The sequence below is a fragment of the Mercurialis annua genome, linkage group LG8, assembly GCF_937616625.2.
Source record: "Mercurialis annua linkage group LG8, ddMerAnnu1.2, whole genome shotgun sequence".
Taxonomy (NCBI): domain Eukaryota; kingdom Viridiplantae; phylum Streptophyta; class Magnoliopsida; order Malpighiales; family Euphorbiaceae; genus Mercurialis; species Mercurialis annua.
In genome coordinates, this window is record NC_065577.1 from 30,916,017 (window position 1) to 30,937,274 (window position 21,258).

At 32.7% G+C, this 21,258-nt stretch overlaps 2 protein-coding genes across 2 annotated transcripts; one reads left to right on the forward strand and one right to left on the reverse strand.

Annotated features, from left to right (window-relative positions):
• Positions 1-820: 820 nt before the first annotated feature.
• Positions 821-2,842, forward strand: LOC126661878 (uncharacterized). Its single transcript, XM_050355759.1, has 10 exons — positions 821-938; positions 989-1,044; positions 1,227-1,375; positions 1,462-1,588; positions 1,639-1,743; positions 1,799-1,856; positions 1,946-1,974; positions 2,059-2,253; positions 2,299-2,520; positions 2,594-2,842. The coding sequence occupies exons 1-10, from the start codon at positions 821-823 to the stop codon at positions 2,840-2,842; spliced, it is 1,308 nt and encodes a 435-aa protein (XP_050211716.1).
• A 12,621-nt stretch (positions 2,843-15,463) lies between these two features.
• LOC126659908 (serine/threonine-protein kinase D6PKL2-like) lies at positions 15,464-19,379 on the reverse strand. The gene is made up of 2 exons (XM_050353235.2): positions 18,651-19,379; positions 15,464-16,286 (listed from the first exon to the last, which is right to left on the reverse strand). Exons 1-2 carry the CDS (start codon positions 19,220-19,222, stop codon positions 15,491-15,493), a joined length of 1,368 nt encoding a protein of 455 aa, XP_050209192.1. The 5' UTR covers positions 19,223-19,379; the 3' UTR covers positions 15,464-15,490.
• Positions 19,380-21,258: the final 1,879 nt, after the last annotated feature.

Sequence of the window (21,258 nt, forward strand, 5' to 3'; positions counted from 1 at the left end):
AATTATGGTCAAGGTTCTTAACAACAAGGTAGTGGTCAAGCTAGAGTTTTTGCTTTGACTCCGCAAGATGACTGTGTGAATAATGTTGAAGTGCAAGGTATTATTCTTGTATCTTTTGATAATGCTTCAGTTTTGTTTCATCCGGATGCAACCTATTATTTTGTTTCTCCGAGTCTTGCTGTTAAGTTGGGTATGAAACCTTTGTATTTGCAAGTACCTTTATCAGTGTCTACACCTATGTTTGAATGTGTGGAAGTGGGTTTAGTTTTTCCACCATGTTTAATGATTATCCATGGTAGAAGTTTGTCTGATGATTTGATTTTTCATGAGGTCTTATCTTTCGATGTTATTCTTGGTATGAATTGGTTGTCTCGACACAATGCTTGTGTGGATAGTTGTAAAAAGTGGGCAGTGGTTAACATTCTGAGTGATATACCGTTTGCTTTTCAAGGGAGAAGGTGGACACAGCTAAGAATCTGATTTCAGCAATTAAAGCTAGTTGAATGTTGAACAAAAGATGTCGTGGATTCTTAGCTGTGGTTTGAGATGTGGAAGCTGACTTCGGAAAAATGAATAACATTCTGATTGTTAATGAATTTTTCGGTGTTTTTTGGATGAATTAACTGGTTTAGCACCGGAGTGGGAAATTGAATTATGCATCGATGTTATTCCAGGTACAGCTCCAATTTTGATATCACTGTATCGGATGGCGCCGGCAGAATTAAAGGAATTGAAGGATTAGTTGCAAAAACTTTTGGATAATGGATTTATAAGATCTAGTGTTTCTCCGTGGGGTGCACCGATATTGTTTGTGAAGAAGATGGATGATTCTTTTCGGCTCTATGTTGACTACAGACAACTCAATACGTTGAAGATTAAGAACAAATATCCTCTTCCCCGTATCGATGATATTTTTGATCAGTTGCAAAGTGCAGAATGTTTCTCCAAGATCGATTTAAGTCTGGATATCATCAACTTAAGATTTTAGATGTTGATATACCAAACACTGCATTTCAAACTTTATATGGACATTTTGAGTTTTTGGTGATCTCACATTATTTAACTAATGCACCAGCGTCGTTAATGGATTTGATGAACAGAGTCTTCCAATCATTTTTGGATCGATATGTTATCGTCTTCATTGATGACATTTTGAATATTCTCAGAATGAGGAGGACCACGCGTGGCATTTAAGAATGGTGCTATAGACGTTGCGAGAATATCAGCTATATGCTAAGTTTTCCAAGAGTGAGTTTTTGCTTGACAAAGTTTCTTTCCTGGGTCATCTGGTATCTAAGGATTATATTCACGTTGATCTGAAAAAGATTAAATTGGCAGCGGCCAATATCAGTGACAAATATAAGGAGTTATCTTGGTTTGGCGGGTTATTATCGTTGTTTCGTGCAAGATTATTTTGAAGATCTCTGCACCATTGACTAAGTTGACACGAAAGAATGCAAGGTTTGGATGGAATGATAAGTGCAAGGCTAGTTTTCAAAAGTTGAAGGAGCTTTTGACAACAGTTCATGTGTTAGCATTACCTGACAATACCGATTGTTTTACGATTTATTGTGATGCGTTAAGATTGGTTTGGGGTGTATTTTAATGCAACATGGACAAGTGATTACATATGCTTAGAAACAGTTGAAGAAGCATGAAGTTAATAACCCTACGCATGATTTGGAGTTGGTAGCACTGGTGTTAGCATTAAGATTTGGAGGCATTATCAGTATGGAGCAACTCGTGAGACCAAAGAAAGTGGCTTGAATTGCTTAAGAATTACAATTGTACGATTCAGTATCATCCCAATAAGGATAATGTCGTGGCAGATGCTTTAAGTCGAAAGTCGTCTGGCAGTTTAGCTCATATATCTAAAAATGACGGAGGCCATTGATGCATAAATGGCATAAGTTGTATGAGATGGCTTTTTGTTTTCATATTTCAGTTTCAGGAGATCTTGTGGCACTGTTGGAAGTGCGATTTGTTTTGGTCGAGCGGATTAAAGCTTTACAAGATGAGGATCCCCGGTTAAGGACTATTACATCATAAGTGTACCAGGGAAGTAATTTAGATTCTGTTGTGATTGATGATGTGTTGAAACACGGTACAAGAATGTGTGTTCCTAATGTCAAGGATTTAAAACAACAGATTTTGGAAGAGGCACACAAGTTTATGTATAGTGTTCACCCTATATCGACTAAGATGTATCATGATGTTAAGAGTGTTAATTGGTGGAGCGGAATGAAGAAGGATGTAGAAGAGTTTGTTTAGAAGTGTTTAACCTGTCAACAAGTGAAGTTAGAACATCAGAGACCATTGGGTTATTTACAACCACTTCCTATTGTTGAGTGGAAATGGGTGAGGATTGCAACGGATTTTGTTGTTGGGTTTCTGCATACTCAACAACATTTTGACTTCATTTGGGGAATTATTGATCGGATGACTAAGTCGGCTCATTTCATCCCGATTAAAATTTCGTATAAGGCAGCTAATTTTGCAAGGTTGTATATTGATAGAATTGTGATGTTTGCATGGAGTACCTATTTTGATTATATCAGATAGACGTTCTGTGTTTACATTGCATTTTTTGAAGGCATTACAAGAAGCATTAGGAACGTGTGTGAATTTCCGTATTGCTTTTCATCCTCAGACGGATGGCCAGTGTGAAAGGATGATCCAGACTTTAGAAGATGTGTGTTATCAATTTGGCGGTAGTTGGGATATCTATTTGTCATTAATCGAGTTTTCATATAAGAACAATTATCATTCGAGTATTGAGATGGCATCGTATGAAGCTTTGTATAGAAGCAAGTACCGATCTCCATTTTTTGGGAGAAAGTGAGTGAGCGTAAGTTGTTAGGAACGAAGATTATTCAGATTACTCCAGAGAAGCTTCCAGTGATTAAAATGTCACGATCCAATTTCACAGATCATGACTGGCGCTAGGGTATGAGAGTGGTAGTTACAAAACCAAGAAAAGGTAGACGACATGCTGAAAAATGACTTGACAAATCAAAACATGAACCAGAAACTAATCAAATAAAAACTTTCAGCTCTTTCTCTATTTCACTCTCTTTTTTTCTTTATTTTTCATGTCTTGAGTTCTTATTTTCATATTTATATCTTTTAAGCTCAACTTCTCTATTTTTATTTCTTTTTCTTTTCTTTTTCTTTTCCAGCTTTCTTTTATTTTTTTCTCTTTTTCTGAACTTCAAAAGGCAACATTAATCATCACAAACAAGAGATCATCAATTTAAAATCACGAGCTGAGGATGTTATACATCCTCACACTAGTTTCATGCATATCCATCAATCTGTCAAGTCAAAATAAGGTAGAAAAGAGGGAGATAAGAAAAGATAAAGTGTGTAAAATGTGTGTAAAACAACAAAAATACGGCTAAGGCTCAAATGGGTTAAACAAAGGGAAAATGGGTAGGCTATTTAAAGTTGTCTCAAGAATGGGTTATCCTAATTACCATTTATCACTTTCAAATTATTCAACCTACAATGCAATTTTACTGTGGACGCAAGGCAAGTTCTAGAGAATCAACATGTATCGACTCACACCACAATAAAATGAGACATCAAAAGTATGCTCGATGAGGCTTAAAAAATCTCACTACACTGGGTAAACACAAGGTGATTTAAAATACAAACATATTTAATTGCTCAAAATTTCAGAATTTACACAAGTGCTCCTGCCACGATTGTCATGCCAAAATTCATAATATTCAGAAGAAATAAAATGTTTTTCAAAGTGCAAAATTTCACCTCAATCCTATTAATTCATGTTGGCTAATTAGATAAAAGTTATTTAACTATCATTCTCACAATGTTGTTCAAACACAAAAGCAATAATTAACCAATTCATTAAATAGGGAGAACGGAACACTAAAATTTCAACAATTCTGACATAGCATCAATCATGGCATAAGCGAAAAAATGACAAAGCAAAGCGGTAAGTGCAATTAACATATCATCCAACATAACATAGCATAAATACACCCCACGGTTTCACCACATAAAACTAAACACACTCCTAAATAAAAACAAAAACAAAAACCAAGCTAAAAAAAATATAAAACGTAATGTTTTCCCCACCCTCACACTATTTCATGCATTGTCCCCAATGCAATGAAATAAAAATAAAACATAACTGAATCATAAAAATGTAAAGCGTGAAAGGAAAGATACCCTTGGGATTGCCTCCCAAGCGCGTTTTAGTTAGAGTCCAAAGCCACACTCTTTGCGTAAGGTTGTTAAAAATACAACCTAACATGAGGAAGCCTTCTTGGTAGCATCTTCTCCCTCTTTTCCTTTGTTGGCTCCTTCAAATAAAAATCGGGTGATACAGAGTATGCGTTGTCTCTATAATAAAGGACAGGAGGCTTGTTACGGATATTCATATGTTTGATATTATTTCCATCATACTTGGAATCAAACCCTTCTAAGAATGGATCCTTGTAGTCAAATGTTTTGTTGATTTCCTCATAGAATACTGTAATACCAAAGTTCTCCCCATGTTTATCATTGAAGCTCATAGAAAAAGTAAGTGGGTCGGTAACTGAAGCTTCAAGTTCACTACCCTCACACTGTTCTTCCTCGTCCTCTGAAGACACCTTTGTGGAATGATGTTCCACTAATGCCTTATCACTTACCAACTCCAACTTCATGTCCATGGCTTGTTCTTTTAAATTTACCTCAGTAGTGGATGGTAAACCCCCTTGATTTCGAGTCTGTAGTGCTTGGGTCATCTGCTGATTCTGCAACTCAAGATTGTGGATAATGGCAGCATGATTCCTCAATGTTTGCTGCCTCTCAGCATCATTCTTCATCATCATCTCCATCATTTTATCGAACTTGCTATAGAGAGATTCTTCCTGCTCTCTCTGCTGTTCAGTCTCATATGAATACTGCAGTTCATCGCCAAAGTTGAAATTAGAGTTCCATTGGTCTTGATATGTTTGGAAGTTCCCCTAGTTGTTGTTCCACCCATAATTTTGATGGTTGTCCCACCCCAGATTGTATGTGTTGGAATAGGAATCACTAGCTTGACATTGACCACCAATAAAGTTGACATGTTCATTTGAAGTTGGATAAAGTATTGGACATTCAGCCTCAGAGTGATAGAAAGTCCCACAAACCACGCAATTCTGATTCTAGGCCATTACACTTCTTTAAATAAGTACACCATAGGAGAAGCACCTGGAGATAAATAAACAAAACCCACGCGTAAAACAAGAAAATAAAGACTAAAACAAGCCGATAAATCCTAACCTAGTTGTTAAAGATACGCTTTCCCCGGCAACGGCGCCAAAAACTTGTTGGTAAAAATACGCAAGCGTACGTATGCTAACTTGTAATACAGACTGCGAAGTCCGGATATCGTACCCCCAGAGAAAGCTTCTAAAGACAACCAGTTAGGAAACTCAATTTGAATAGCCAAAAAGAAATTTGAATGTTGCTATTAAACTAAATAAACTGAAATAACAATTATGGCTAAAATTAACTAAAGTTGTAATGAAAATAAAGTTTAAACAATAATGTAAAAGCAGGGATTATTAACTTTTATTATGCTGTTTAATCAGATTGGAATATGAATTTGGTTGTTTTACTAAAGTTCAGACTAATCGTAAGCACATATAATTCTCTCTCAAGCAATTGCAGGCAAAAACATACAACGAACTAAAACCATGCTAATTACTCACTCTTGCACAATGATTAACCTAATTACTAATCAATTGATGTTTATGAAGCAAACCCTAAGAACACGTACTAGTTAATTTACTCTCGCGCAATTAACTCCTTCTTTCTTAATTATGTTGGTCTATTCCAGTTTTACTCTCTCAAGCTAAAACCAAAACACAGGACAATGAATAAATTGGTCAAATAAATTCAAGCGTTAAGAACAATAATTAAAACGTAGTAACAACAACGATCCACAAATCCAATCAACCTAAACAGACATAAATCCAATTAATAATCCCCACGATGGGTTTAGCTACTCATAATCATGAAAAACACAACAATAATATAAATAGGATTCATATTTTTAGAACTACAAACAATAGTCGATCTCTCTAATATCGATGTGTACTTCGTTGCTAGAATATGTCTTCAATTTCGATGTGAGAATCCAGAAAATAAAGTAGAAAACGATGAACAAAACTAATGCTAAGCTAATCCTAAAGTCTAGGTCTAAAAACAATTGAGCGGCCCCTAATTATGATGTATAAAATGCTATATATACGTCCTCCGCGTCAGCTACTGACTCTAGGTCGAGTTTTAATGAAAACCCAAAAGCTCCCTTGAATTAGGTGGAGATCGGTGACATGTCGGGGCATTTTTGTCCAATTTTCGTGAATTTTTGCCGTCTCGTGCGCCCGCGTACTCAGTGCCCGCATACAAGGTTTATGCGCCCGCATACACTGCTTCTGCTGCACACCATCAACTTCAAAATGTCATACTTGATGTAAAAACGTCAGAATGAGTCGATTCTTGATTCTATGGAAATCTTAGGATGTCTACTTTATTTCTTGTTAAGAACACAAAGTCAATTGAAGTCTCAAAGTATTCCAAAATATTCAATCAATAAAGAGGGGTCAATTTCACAAGTAGAAACTTGTGCTCTCGGTGCCTATTTTCATCGGATCTTCGCACAACTTTCCTCAAAACTTCAATTATGATCTAAATTGCTTCCAAATGGCTTGAATGTCATAAAGTACTCCCACATTATGCCTGGAATACTCAAACAAAAAATGAATGCAAAGAAGCTCAAAACCAACGGCAAATGCACAATATATGACATATAAAACACACAAAATATAGGAGTATTTCTACTCCTATCAGAAGACAAGGTAGGAAGCAACACAAAAAAAAAATTGAAAGAAGTGAAAGCTTCTAAAACAAATGCAACAATTGAGGCTTTGCAAAAAAGTGATGGCTCAACTAAGGGTTTCAAGCGACGCGCCTACATGTTAAACGTGGTTTGCACACTATGACAAATGTCAAATATCCATATCTCGCGATTAAAGGACGTGTCAAAATATTGTGTTATGTGGAGCAGAATAAAGTAACACTTAAAATTGTATAACTGATGAGAAACAAAAGCTTTTTCACAACACACATTTTTTCAGAAGACAAAGGTTTCACCATAATAAAGAACGCTTCGCTAAAATACAAATAAAAACAGCTAAATTTTAACAAAGTACATAAAAAGCAAAAGAAATTAGTTTACTTCTGGGAGAGATGTTGAAGGAAACCAAACCAACCGTATAGTATCGAAGCCATGCATTTGAGTGCTACCAAGTATGAGAGATCAACTTAATGATCAAACAACCGAAGTCCTAGATTTTCCTACTGAAGGCGAAACTCTTTGGATTTTCCCAACCAAGACCATGCCCCATAGGGCTAGGATAGAGTATCAATCCGAATAATCAGCGTAAATCAGATAAGATCTTATTTTATTCGAACACAAATTCTTTGTCTGAATATAACTCTACACCAATATAGAAGGTTTTAGTATCATCTAGAAAACGTATTCTCAAAAAAAAAAACTTGAATCATCTAGAAGATACCTTAAATCCTACTTAACTACTAATCCTATTTAGATACTAGGTATGTTCTCACTTTACTACTATAAAAAGAATATAAGTTATGCCTATTAAATAAATTATTTCTCTCTTTTCTCTCTCAAAGAGAAAACCCTATCGGTAAAGAGTTTTCTTTTCATTTTTCGCCTCAGCTACCGTCAATGGTTTATTTTTGCCGTCAGCGGTAGCTTCTTTTTTATTGCTTTAGAATAAAATAAATAGCCGATTCTTTTTCATCGTTTTTCTTTTAATTGGTAGATCTATCGACGAGGCGCGTCAATTTCGACTGAAGATGAAATCGTTTATAGGTTATATTTTTTCTTTAAATCTTTTTAGAGCGATTATCTTTTTTTATGAAAGTTTTGTTGTCCTTTATATATGAAAAGTTTGTTTGTCCTTTTTATGAAGGCTTGGTGAGTTTTCTGCTAGACAGAGAAAAATTGGATCTTATTATTATAGAACAGTTATATAATTATAAGGCGATCTGCGAATCAAGATATTACATTTTGTTCCATGTCAGATCATTAAAAACGGTTATACCCTTTCTAAATTTGTATACTTATAATTGCTTCATATTATGGAAGATTAATTAATTATCAAAAAACAGTTATACCTATCAACGTATATTATTGCGATTACTCAAACTTTTTAAGCTGTTATCAAACGATGAACTACTGATTTAACCATAAGAGTACTCATCGGACAACCACCATCCGATCAGCATTCTAACTTCTGTTTTGCAGGTTAACCCGTCTAGAAGGCAGACTCCACCAATAATGGTTGGCGCCACCTTCGCCCCTTACTTGTCGAAGAATTATGCTGATAATTTACAGTAGCATGATCCGCCGGTAATTTTTTTTTGATGAATAATAATTTTATAAAAAGCCACGATAAATGGCAAACAACCGAGACTCTAAGCTTTCGCACAAGAAGTGACTTACAAAGAAGTACACTAGAGGCTTAGGCAAAGAGCAACGGAACAAAAGGACAAACGATCAAACATCCGAAATCAAAATACAACGCGGATTTCGAAAGAAATCCAAACCCGTATAGGGAAAGCTCCTATTACAATTTTTAAACAAGAATACCGCCCGCACAAAACAGTTAAAAATTACATCCTCAATATCCGAATGCATGCTATCAAAAACTCTTCTATTTCTTGTTTTCCAAATTTTCTAAAGTAGAAGATACTCGAGAATCTGCCAAAGGCTCCCATAACGACACATCGGGATGACGCTTTGCCACTGAATCAAAAAGTCCTTAAAAGAAAAAGGAGCAACCCAAACAATATCTAACTTCGTCAAAACACAACACCAAATACTTCGAGCAAAAGAGCAGTGAATGAATAGATGAACTTGCGTTTCCAGAACCATACACAGAGAGCAAGAGGAAATATCGACCGGTATGATAAAACGTTTTGCCAAAAAATCTAGGGTAGGAATCCTATCATGAAGAGCAAGCCAAAGAAAGAATTTTACCCTTGGAGGAGCTTTAGAGTTCCACACGTGCATGAATAGGTTACAGGCCTCCTGTCTCTCCAGACCCGTCATAGAATGCATGTTAGCAGCAATAGAAATGTTGACAGTACGCTGAGCAGTGCCAACTGATGCCAACTGATCCGAAGCATTAGGAACGGTACCAGCAGTAGAGACGTTAACAGCGGCTGACTGAGGTTGCGCGGAAGCTGCTTCTGGTCGTGTGAGGTTCGCAGAAGCTGTTGTGGCAGCTGAAACCTGCATATTAACCGTCGCCGCCGCGGTAATTATTTATTTAATAAAGGATTTGAATTCTAACATTAAAATCTGTTGCCAATACTGTGTTTTCTAGTAGTTATATTCTAACTGACATTTTTAATATTTTTTCATATATTCATTTTTTAATCTATTGTTTTAGGTGGCAAATTCGTTAATTTTTAACGTAAAACCACGTTCATAACGAATATTAAAAAAAATCGCAAAAACTATAAGAATCAAATAATCAAATCACCAAGTGATTATGAATCCAATATAAAAAAAATTAGCCAAAGTGATAATATTTCGCTATGATTGATTTAGGGAGCAAAAGAGACAACGCAATATATTATACACCAAATAAGATGGATGATATCTGTTCTTTAGCCACGCAAAACTAAAACATGTCACATGCATTGCATTATAAGGATGATAGGAGTGCTCCAACCACACTATGAAAATTAAAAATTAGTGAAAGGGTATTTCCTAACAGAAGAAGATGAAACGCATGTAAAAAAATCAGAAAAGTAAAAATAAAAAGCCTTAAAAACATTCTATTTTTTTATTTTTTTTCAATCCTACCTTAGTAAATTTTATTATATTTTATATTTTTTTCATTTCAATTGTACACTTAAATATGAAATTGACATTTTTTTTATTTGAAAAAAGTTTAATATGCGTTCCATCTAATACAAAAAGTTAATTTAATACTTAAGTGTACAATTAAAACAAACAAATATGAAATAGGATAAAACTGGCCAATTTTTAATGTTAGCATAGAATTGAAAATAGAATAAAAAGTCGGGTGTCTTTAATTATTGGTTTTTTTGCCACTTTTGGCTTAATATACAATCCTTAATGTTTTATTAATACATGTCCAATATGACAGATGGACTTTTTAATTAAAACAGAAAAAATACATTCAATTAATATTATTTATAAACTAGACCAAAACAATTTATATCCAGAGTTACAAAAATTCTCAAAAGGTTATCTTTTAAAAAATTATCTTGGGAAATTATCCGTCGCCAAAAGTTTGGTTAGATAAAAGTTTTGATAAAAGATTTTTCTGATTGGTCTGAAAATAGAGTTAACCACAAAACTATCTAAAAAATTACATAATTAATAAAAGGCCAAATGTCGTAAAAAGGCCAAACCTTTCACAAAAGTCATGACCTTTCAATTTTGTCGATTTTGGCAAAAAACAGGTTTCAATTGTGGCCAACTCTCAATTTGATTTTAATTTGCCTATGTGACGCCTACGTGGCATGCACATATATTGAAAGGTCGTGGCTTTTGTGAAACCAAATAATTCATTTTTGGCCAAAATCGACAAAATTGAAAGGTCAGGACTTTTGTAAAACCAAATAATCAATTTTTGGCCAAAATCGACAAAATTAAAAGTTCAGGACTTTTGTAAAACTTTTGTAAAAGGTTTGGTTTTTTTACAACATTTGGCCTTAATAAAATACGCTTTAAGACAAAAATTAAACTCTATCTAAAAAATCATTATTTTTCTTTCACATTTGATGTACCTATTTTTTACTAATAAAAAATAACATTTTCCATACATATTTGATACCTCGAAGATATATTATTAATGCATCTCTAATATAATCATACAAAGCGGAAAAACTTAGGTACCTAGTGAATACTTTTAGATACTAAATTGAAAAGATTTGAAAGACCGTATTTTGAAAAAAAATTGCCAGTTTTTTTTATATTTTCTGTGATTCTTCCCTTAAAATATTGAAGACGTTATCTGTCAGTATTCACGTAAAAAATATTAAAAGTTATTAATTTTTTCTAGTTTTAAAATTAACACTCGAATTTTTTTAATGAATAAATATGTACACGAGAAGTGGCAAAAAACCAATAATCAAAGCTTTTGCACAAAAAGTGGCACATCAAAAATTTAGCTATGGGTGAAGGAGAACAAAATCACATGTCCGAGTTCATAATCAAATATAGATTCGGAAGAAATTCATTATTAAAAAGAAAAACGCATATTGCATATTTTAAAAATAATAACAGCCTTCGTAAAACAATTGAAAATTACCTCATATATAGTTGAAATCTTATTATGAAAAACTCTTCCGTCTCTACTCTTCCAAATCTCTCACACAAATAATATGCCAGAGAGCTTGTTGGAGCATCCAGTATGGCCCCAAAGGAATAATATTTTCCATTGCACTATGAAATCCACGGAAAAAACAAGAGGCGACCCAATCTACATCCAATTTTTAAAGCATACATTGTCGAATTCTCCTAGTAAAAACACAATAAATGAAAAGATGGTATTGAGTTTACACCACATCACACAGGAAAAACCTAGAGTTATTTACAGAGAAGATACAACGACGCACCAAAAAATCAAGAGTGGGCACTCTTTCATGCAAAACAATCCACATAAAGAACTTAACCCGAAGTGGAGTTTTGTATTTTACACTTGAATAAAAATAGTAGATCTCTAAAACCATCTTGTTGCATAATCCATCCCCTCGTCATAATTGTCAAGAAAACCCATCAGCAACAGTAGTTCGGCGAACTGCGCAGCACCCAGCAAATCCTCCCCAACTCAGCGACCATGGACATCTCGACGTGCAAAAATTAATTGATCATTCTCTTGAGTAGCTCGACGATTAAAAGAAGCTCGGTAAGCCACCCTCGAAACCTGCTGATCTTCCTCGACCTATTGATTACCGAACCCGGCTGTACTACCCAATAAATCACCCAAATCTCGACAAAAAAAAGAAGATGAAGAAATCCTTGAAGTAATATTCCATGAAACTTCATCATTCTGACCCAAAACATGACTTAGCCGACTGAAAATGAAATGAAAATTATTTGGCAACAACAGTTCATTACCATGCAAACGTTGTCTCCACAATGAATTCTCTCTCTAAACATCTTTAATAGTCGCCTCAAAATATAATAAAGCCGTGGAAACAATAAATTTTTCGGGTCATTCTCCATCCAATTATCATTTTAAAGAGAAACTGAGTCGCCTTCACCAATTTTATATTTCATATTAGCAATAAAAACACCCAAGCTTTTGAATCTTTACAACATAATATTCTAATATATTTCCAAATAAAAGACATTTTCTTAACATCACTATCAATTAGAAAATCACAATCAACAACCAATGAACAGCTAGATATAACATTAAACTAAAAAGAGTCAACATTGTTAATTCACAATTTCCAAATCATTTTGAATAATAGACTTTGATTTCTAACATGCAAATTATAAATTCTCAGACCGCCTTTATCAAAGTCTTGACAAACAACCTTCCAAGAAATCTTACTCAGAGTACGATTAAAAATAACATCCTTGCAAAGAAAACGCATCATATACGATTCTAGCTCTTTATGAACTAAGACACGCATTCCAAACAATGACATAAAATAAACCGGAATACTGAACAAGACAAATTTAATAAGGACTAACCTGCCTGTAGGAGAAATTAGAGAACCCTTCAATAAAACCAAACACGTTTTGAATCCAACGACATGATCCTATGATCCAGAAGTCAGCTTCCTATTAGACAATGGAATACCCAAATATATGATTGGAAAAAAATCAATCTTACACCCAACTATTTGTGCCACCAACAATAAATCAACCTCATGAACATTAATTCCCATAATAGAGCTTTTATGAAAATTAATAGTCAATCCTGAAATCAACTCAAAACAACAACAAATCCAGGTTAAATTTCTAAGCAGCTCAATGCCATAAGGAATATATAAAATAGTGTCATCCGCAAATTGAAATAAAGTAACAGGCTCATGATCTGCTACAAAACTAAATTCCTGTGTAAGCTCCAACTCCTCTATTCTATCAAGAATACGCTTTAGACCCTCTATGGTAATAACAAGCAAATATGACAAAATGGGATCCCCTTGCCACATACATCTCCATAAGTTAATCGGATCGACGGGACTACCATTAAAAAGAACAGTCGTAGTCCCCGAAGACAAACAGCAAGACATCCAATCAATTCACTTTCCCGGAATGTTCACGCAACGCATAACAAAAAAACAAGTAATCTCAATCAATATTGTCAAAAGCCTTATGAAAATCATGCTTAATAAAAACTTTTTTCTTCCTCCTACTAGCTACATGAATAAATTCATTAGCTATCATAGAACACTCCAGGATACTTCTGCCTTTCAAAAAAGCATGCTGACTATCCTAAAACACATTACTAAATACAAGCGCTAACCCCCGAGAAAGGGCCTTGAAGAGCAGTTTGAATAAACTATTTACTAGACTAATATGTTGACAGTCATTCATATCAGAAAATCCTGCAACCTTAGGAATCAAAACCATGAGCAAAGAATTAATACCTTCAGGCAAGATATTAAATCTATGGAACCCCGCAAAGAAATCAATGATAGCTTCCATCATAAAATGACATACTCTCCGATAGAAATAAAAATTAAATCCATATAGTCTCGGTGCCTTTCATTCGCCATAAGAGCAAAGAGCATTGAGAATGTCACTTTTATCAAACGGCATAATCGAAGAATCGGCCTGCTAACTAGAGATCTGCATAAAGTTTAGTCCAGAGATATCAAATTGCACCATGTCCTTTCGACTATAGAGATTTCTATTGAAATTTCTAATATGAAATCTGATGTCTTTAAACTCTGAAAAAACCTTATCATCCACTTGAATAGAGGAAATATGATAACTCTTAAAATGAATAGAGGCCCCACTGTGACAAAACTTAGTGTATTTCCATTCATATTTTATTTTAAGTATCAATTTCTCCGAACCCATAAAGAATCTACTATTTTTTTCGCCGCTCATAAATCAGCTCTAAGATCAGCAAGTTCAACTTTTTCCTCTTCTGAAAATAGAATTGATTGGGCCGCCAACTCCAACTTAAAATTAATTTATTATTTTAAGGTTACTGAAATTTAATTTGTTCAATATTGATTGGTACTTTAATAAAATATGACAAACAAACTACTCTAGAATCAGAATACATGTGTGATGTGTCAAATGCAAATGTGACGAGTACATTTTATTATATGAAGGTGACGTGGTCTGTATTTTTTTTTACAAGATTCATGAGATTTCTTGAACAGTTTCCAGTTATGGGATGACATCTTTAAACCTTCTACCTGCATACTAATTTTCACTCGAATTGTGTATACGGGTCTATTTCAGGAGGAAAATTTTGACCCCAAATTATACGACTGCATATATCAGTACAGTTTGAACCCGCAATCTCATTTAAGTTAAAAGAGTACTTTACCAATTAACCTGTACCTTACGATTGATGTGGTCCACATTCTAGTTCTACGTCATTTTTTTTACAATCAAATAATCTTTCATTAAAATCAAGCAGTTACAAGTGTAAAAATTTAGAAAGGGTATAACAGTTTCTAATGCCCTGACATGGAACAAGATATACAACCTTGATTCGCAGATCGCCTTATAAAATAAAAATAAAATTACATAACTGCTCTATCACAATAAGATCAAATTCTTCTCTGTCTAACAAAAAACTCATCAATCCTTCATAAAATTACAGACAAACAAATTTTTCATATAGAAGGAAAACAAAACTTTTGTAAAAAAAGACAATCGTTATAATAAAGATATAGAAAAAAAAATCAATATAGCCTATAAACGATTTAATTTTCAGTTTGAAATATTTTGATCTATCTCTGATTCTTGATTTGTATATATATATATATTGAAATTGATGCGCCTCGTCGATAGATTTACCAACAAAAATAAAAAAGATGAAAAGGATTTGGCTTTTTATTTATTCTAAAGCAATAAAAAAATTGCTACCGCCAATGGTAAAAATAAACCATTAACGGCAGGCGAAGCTAAAAATAAAAAGAAAACTCTTGACGGCTAAAGTTTTCTATTTATATGAACCGATGACCGACAATATTATAATTCAATAAATTTAAAAATAAATAAACTATGAATATTTTTAAAATTAGGCTAAAATTTAGTAACCCTTGATAATTTTAAGCATCCATGAGTCAATTATATCTTACGAACCGTTCCATTTTTAGCAAACAATATGTATGTGTTCTAATTAAAACTAGTTTTAATTTCATTGAATTTTTGTATAACTTAAGTTTAACATTTTCCTTACTCAAAACAAAAATAATAAAAGAATTTTCATGTTTATTAGTAATATTCTACTGAATTATTACTATTATCTTCTTTTCTAAAGTTGGAACGAGTCATTGCTCGAGGAACATAAGGTGGTGTTGTACATCTTAATAATGCCCAATTAATCCCATTAAAAAATTGATGGTGTTTGATTGCAGTTGCACCCATCATAGACCCCAATCGTCTCGTTGGATCCTTAATCAGAAGTTGTGTGATCAATTCTTTAGCCGATACACCCACCGATGGCTCCTTCGGGAACTCGAGCGCTCGAGCCACAATGTTAGCTAGGGTTAACTCATGGTCAACCCCTTTAAATGGGGTCACACCATAACACATTTCAAACATGAATATGCCTAAAGTCCACCAATCCACCGCATTGCCGTGTCCCTCACCGGCTACAATCTCCGGTGCCAAGTATTCGTGTGTCCCCACAAATGACATGGACCGAACTTCTATTGGCTCAGCCACGATCTCAAGGGTCCCGCGCTGATTGGATTTCCGCTTACGCCTGCGTATCGGGTGGAAACATGAGACGGCTGGCACTATGCAATTGGGTATAATGCATGATGATATGGCGGATTGGGGTGGCTCAGGAGGGTACTCGTGTTTAGAGTTAATGGTTGGTTGGTTTTGATGAGAAATAATCTGAGCCATTGATGTTGAATTATCATCCTTTAAGGAGAGATCAAAATCTGTAAGCATTATGTGACCGTCTGATCTTACAAGAACATTTTCAGGCTTAAGGTCTCGATAAATAATTCCCATCATATGCAGATACTCCAAGGCAGCCACTACTTCAGATGCATAGAATCTATAAGCAAACAAACATAATTGTGTTATTATAAGATATTAATAATATAATAAATGAATGGTTATACATGAAGGTGATATATTTATGGAGTTATTATGATCGATTTATATGTACGTAAATTCCTATTAAATTAGAACTGAAAAAGGGTATTTCTTTTTTGATAAAAAGGGTACTTAATTATACAATATAAAGTATAGAATATAATGTGGACTTAATATTTATAGTCAGTTGATTAGATCAACTTTTATCTTTTTCTATAGTTACAAGTTAATTAATTAAGCTGCATTAAGCCTTTTTAAGCAAGAAATGATGATCGATGACGTGTATGTATAAATATTCTTGCAAATTTATCTAGGCGTGGAAAAACCGAATCAAATTGAACAACCGAGCTTATATATATCTTATTCGATTTGATTTGATATTACCCCATCAATTCATTTTTGGTCGTCGCTTTAGGTTAGTTGCTAAGATTGAAAAAATGTTTTTTTTTGTTTTAAATTACAAACATAAAAACCAATATAGCCCTATTTATAAATTTCAATATTGAAAAAGTTAGTTTTAAAAATAGAGTTATTAACTTACTATTGGATGATTTAACTTTAAAAATTAAAATACCATTTAATGAAATGATTTAATAAGAAGGTCAAATTTGAAATATTATTGTCAAAATTACATAAAAAAACTGAAGTGACAAGACAAAAATATTTGCCTAAAGCGACGACTAAAATGAATAGAGGGAGTATAAAAATCATTCAGTTTGATACCGAATACACACTCCTAGATCTATTGACATAATAATGATGTCCGCGGTATATTTATGGATTATGATTCACTTAAATTGATTGGACGTGATCTGTCATATTTAATCATTTTACATCATTCATTATAAACTCTTTTAATTTAATTAATTTAATATAATTTAATCTCTTTTAATATGCACAATTCATTTTACATTGAAGAGTGAATCAAATTTAGATCTTAATCGCATATTCTAATATGAAACTCTCATTAATATATTTCAAGGTAAATCAAATAATAACAACATATTATTTATTTTTGGCTTAATCGTTAAAAAAAATCTATTTTTTCGACACTTTTTTTTAGTGGTTAAAACTTTCAAAACCATCAATCTTAATATAAATTTTAATTTTCAGTTATAATTGTAGTTGTTTGTTCAAATTTAAGTGAAAAAAATTCAAATATGTTAAAATTATTTTATATTTTACGGTTTTACCGTCAAAAATTTCAAGGTTAGAGGGCATATTTAAATCTTTGTGGCTACATTATGAGTTAAAATTGATAATTTTTAGGTTTGCGCCATGAATGAAAAAATTCAAAAAACTTGAATACTTTTTAATAATTAAACTTTTATTTTATTTTATTTAGTGTAAAAGAAAATTACTGATAATAATGGAATTGTGCTCTATTTATTACTAGGAATTATTGTAGGGTCAAAAGCAGAAAAGAAGAAGGCTCCTACCATAATAATGACAAATTATAAATTTCTAATAAGACATTCAACTCGAAAAGGAAAGGGAGCAATTGTGCCTAAAAAGTGGAACACTAATAAAAAAACAAGTGCAAAACTCACTTTGATTCTTGAAACTTCCTATATCTAATTAAATTATTCTTGAAGATTAGCTTGAAATCATGAAATCATATCTAGGAATTCTAACAAAAATCTTAATTTATAACAAGAACTTCCACAAATTGTGGATGTTAAAATTAGCTGATTTTGCTACCTTAATTTATTATTACAATGTGCAAAATAAATTGCTATATTCTATCATGATATATTGCACGAGACGGAGACCAAAAGTAAAATTGGACCTACTATAAATAAATCAAATGAATGTTCCTATAAAGATATGGAGAGCTTGAGGATTAACCCTTTGGACCCTACATGGCTTGAACATCCCTAAACATATGGTAAACCTAACCCTACTAATAATTATGTATCATTTCTCATCATTCATTCTTCTTTCCAAATACTCTTTTACTTCATGAAATATCAGTATAATTTAATTTTGAAATAAAATAATCGGTATCAGATAATTTGTCTCGCATTCATAATTTAATTTAATTGTAAAAATATTTTATTAAATATCACCTCTGAGCATACTTTAAATTACTGTTTTTATAGTTTTAATTTTCTTCCGGATAATTGTATAGCAGGAGGTAGACAATAAATTTCTAAAAATTAGAAGAAAAAAATTCACCTAATAATAATTTTTTTTTAAAGTGTAGGTAATATGTTTCATTTTTTCTTATAAAATGATGATTATATTAAGCTTAAACTGACATGCAAAATTAAGGTAGTACTATACATATCAATGTACATATAATTTATGCATATATACGTACCGGACGGCCGCTTCGTCAAAACGTTTCCCGGGTTGCCTCTGGCGGATAACATGGAGGTCACCGCCGGGACAAAACTCCGTTAACAAACAAGACCATCTAGGAGAATCTAACGTGGCATACAAGCTAGGTAAAAAAGGATGATCCAAAATTTCCAAAATTTCTCTTTCAATGGTTGCCCTAGTTTCTTTATTTCTACTAGCCATTTCTTTCTTGTCCATTACCTTAGCAGCAAACAGACACCCATTACCACCCTTAAGCTCTACGAGATATACACTCCCTATGTCACCACTTCCTAGCCTGTGAACGAATCGGAGATCAGCTAGGGTTAGGGCTGAATTATCCCGAATTGCATGCCAACATGGATCGCACGGCGGCGGGTGGTGAGCCTTTGAGGAAGTTGATGAGTGGTTCGAGCTTGTCCACGTGGCTTCAGACCCTGAACTTGTACTATGCTTAGTTTCATGAGCAGTTGTAGTTGTTGTTGTGGTGGTGGTGGTGGTGGCGTTAGTAGTGGTGGAGATGATACTTAAATTGTCAAGATCATCGGTGAGATCTTCTAAATTAGGGTCCATGGCGGCGGCGGCGGAGGATGTGGCGGTGGTAATGGTGGTGGAGACTGAAGAGAGAGAGGGAGTGAGGTTTATGAAGAGAATGGAAGGAAGGAGAATAATAGCCGGCAAAATGGGGTTAGGGCATATGTCTTCTTTAGGGAGAAATGGGTCCAATAGCTGGATCCAGTTTTGTTTTAAATATATTTTCAGAGCTAAAATAATAAAAAAAAGAGCAATATTTTTTAATTTGAAAATACTATTTCTGTTTAGAAAAATTATTGCACGCAACCGTTGCGTCATGTCATTCGTGCAACAAACCAATGATGCGTTAGCCATGTGGAAAAATTCATAATAAAAAAATTAAGTAATAAATGAAAGATTCTCTATCGCAAATTCCCATTGGCTTGTTGTAATTATGACATGGCACAACCAATGCATGGGATAAACACTCGTTTATTTGAATATGTGTTTACTTCTTCTTATTTATTCTATTTTTTTAAAAAAAATTACACCAAATCACCCAAAAACTTAAAAGTTTGTATAAATCACCAAACTTTTTTTTTTTTTGCAAAAATCTCTCAATTTTAAAAGATTCTTTTCATCTCTACCTTTTAATAGTTGTGATTACTATTTTATCCCTATGGTGTATTTTACCTATTGTGTTTCCATTACACCTAATAATTTCTCCTCATTTTATATAAACCGGGCCAATTCTAACCGAATCACCACCAGTCAGACCATTATTGGCCGATCAACAGCCGGACCACCGCGGTCAACGCCCAGACCACCACCATTACTGGTTTGTGGTCTAACCATTTTTAATGGTTGGACCAATTTTAGTTAGATAATTAAAAATTAAATAAAATATCATTTTGTGGTTGAGGGGATTTGAACCCTTGACCTCTTATAAGAGAGAGATTGTGCTTTGCCATTAAAGCAAAGGCTAATTGTTGTCAACATTTACTCTATAATATATATGTATAACTGATTATAAATTTAAATTAACTTATTAGAATGAAATTAATTTATAATGTAAATTAAATATCAACTAAATATCAAATTAAATTAAATTTATTATAAGTTTAATATTAAATTAGTCTAATTAAATTTATTTATTTATTAAATATTTATACAATAAAAAAATGAAATATACATATATTTATATTTTATACAATTTTTTAATATATAAGTAAAACTAGTAAAAATATTTCACTTTTTAAAATTGAAAAATATAATGGTTTAATGGTCGTGGTCGGATATGTGGTAGTGGGACCCACTTGGTGTGCGAAAACTCAATAAGAACTCAATATAAACTCAATGACGACTTAATGTCAATTCAATGATAACTTAATATCAACTTCATTATGTATACTATTAAAAGTAATTTATAATATAACAAATAAACTAATAGTAATTTGAAAGTGAATTATTTAAGATTTTATTAAAATAAAATAAACCGAAAATAATTTTAATATAAGTGAACTGAATATAAACTTAATATTAACTCAATGTCAACTCAATATAAACTCAAAGTAAACTTAATCTGAACTCAATATAAATTCAATATAAATTTAATGTTCACTGAATGTTAATTCAAAGTAAATGTTTTGATAAATAATTATAAATTTAAAATGAAATTATTTTATATTATTATATAAAATTATTTTTTTATAATTTATACTTTTAAAAATAAACTATAGTAGATTGAAAGTAAATTATTTAAGTTTTTATTACAGTAATTTGTGTAAATTTAATGTCAACTCAATATGGACTTAATGTCAACTCAATGACGACTCAATATCAACTCAATGTCAACTTAATGTCAACTCAATGTAAATTTAATGTATTTTAGTAAGTATAATTTTAAAAATTAACTTAATATTAGCTCAATGTAAATTTAATATCAACTCATGTCGACTCAATGTCAACTCAATGTAATCCTAATATCAACTCAATGTAAACCTAATGTAAATCTGAAGTAATTTTTTGGTAAATTATTTTAATTTTAAAATATAAATTAATATCAACTCAATGTAAACTTAATAACTCAACGTCGA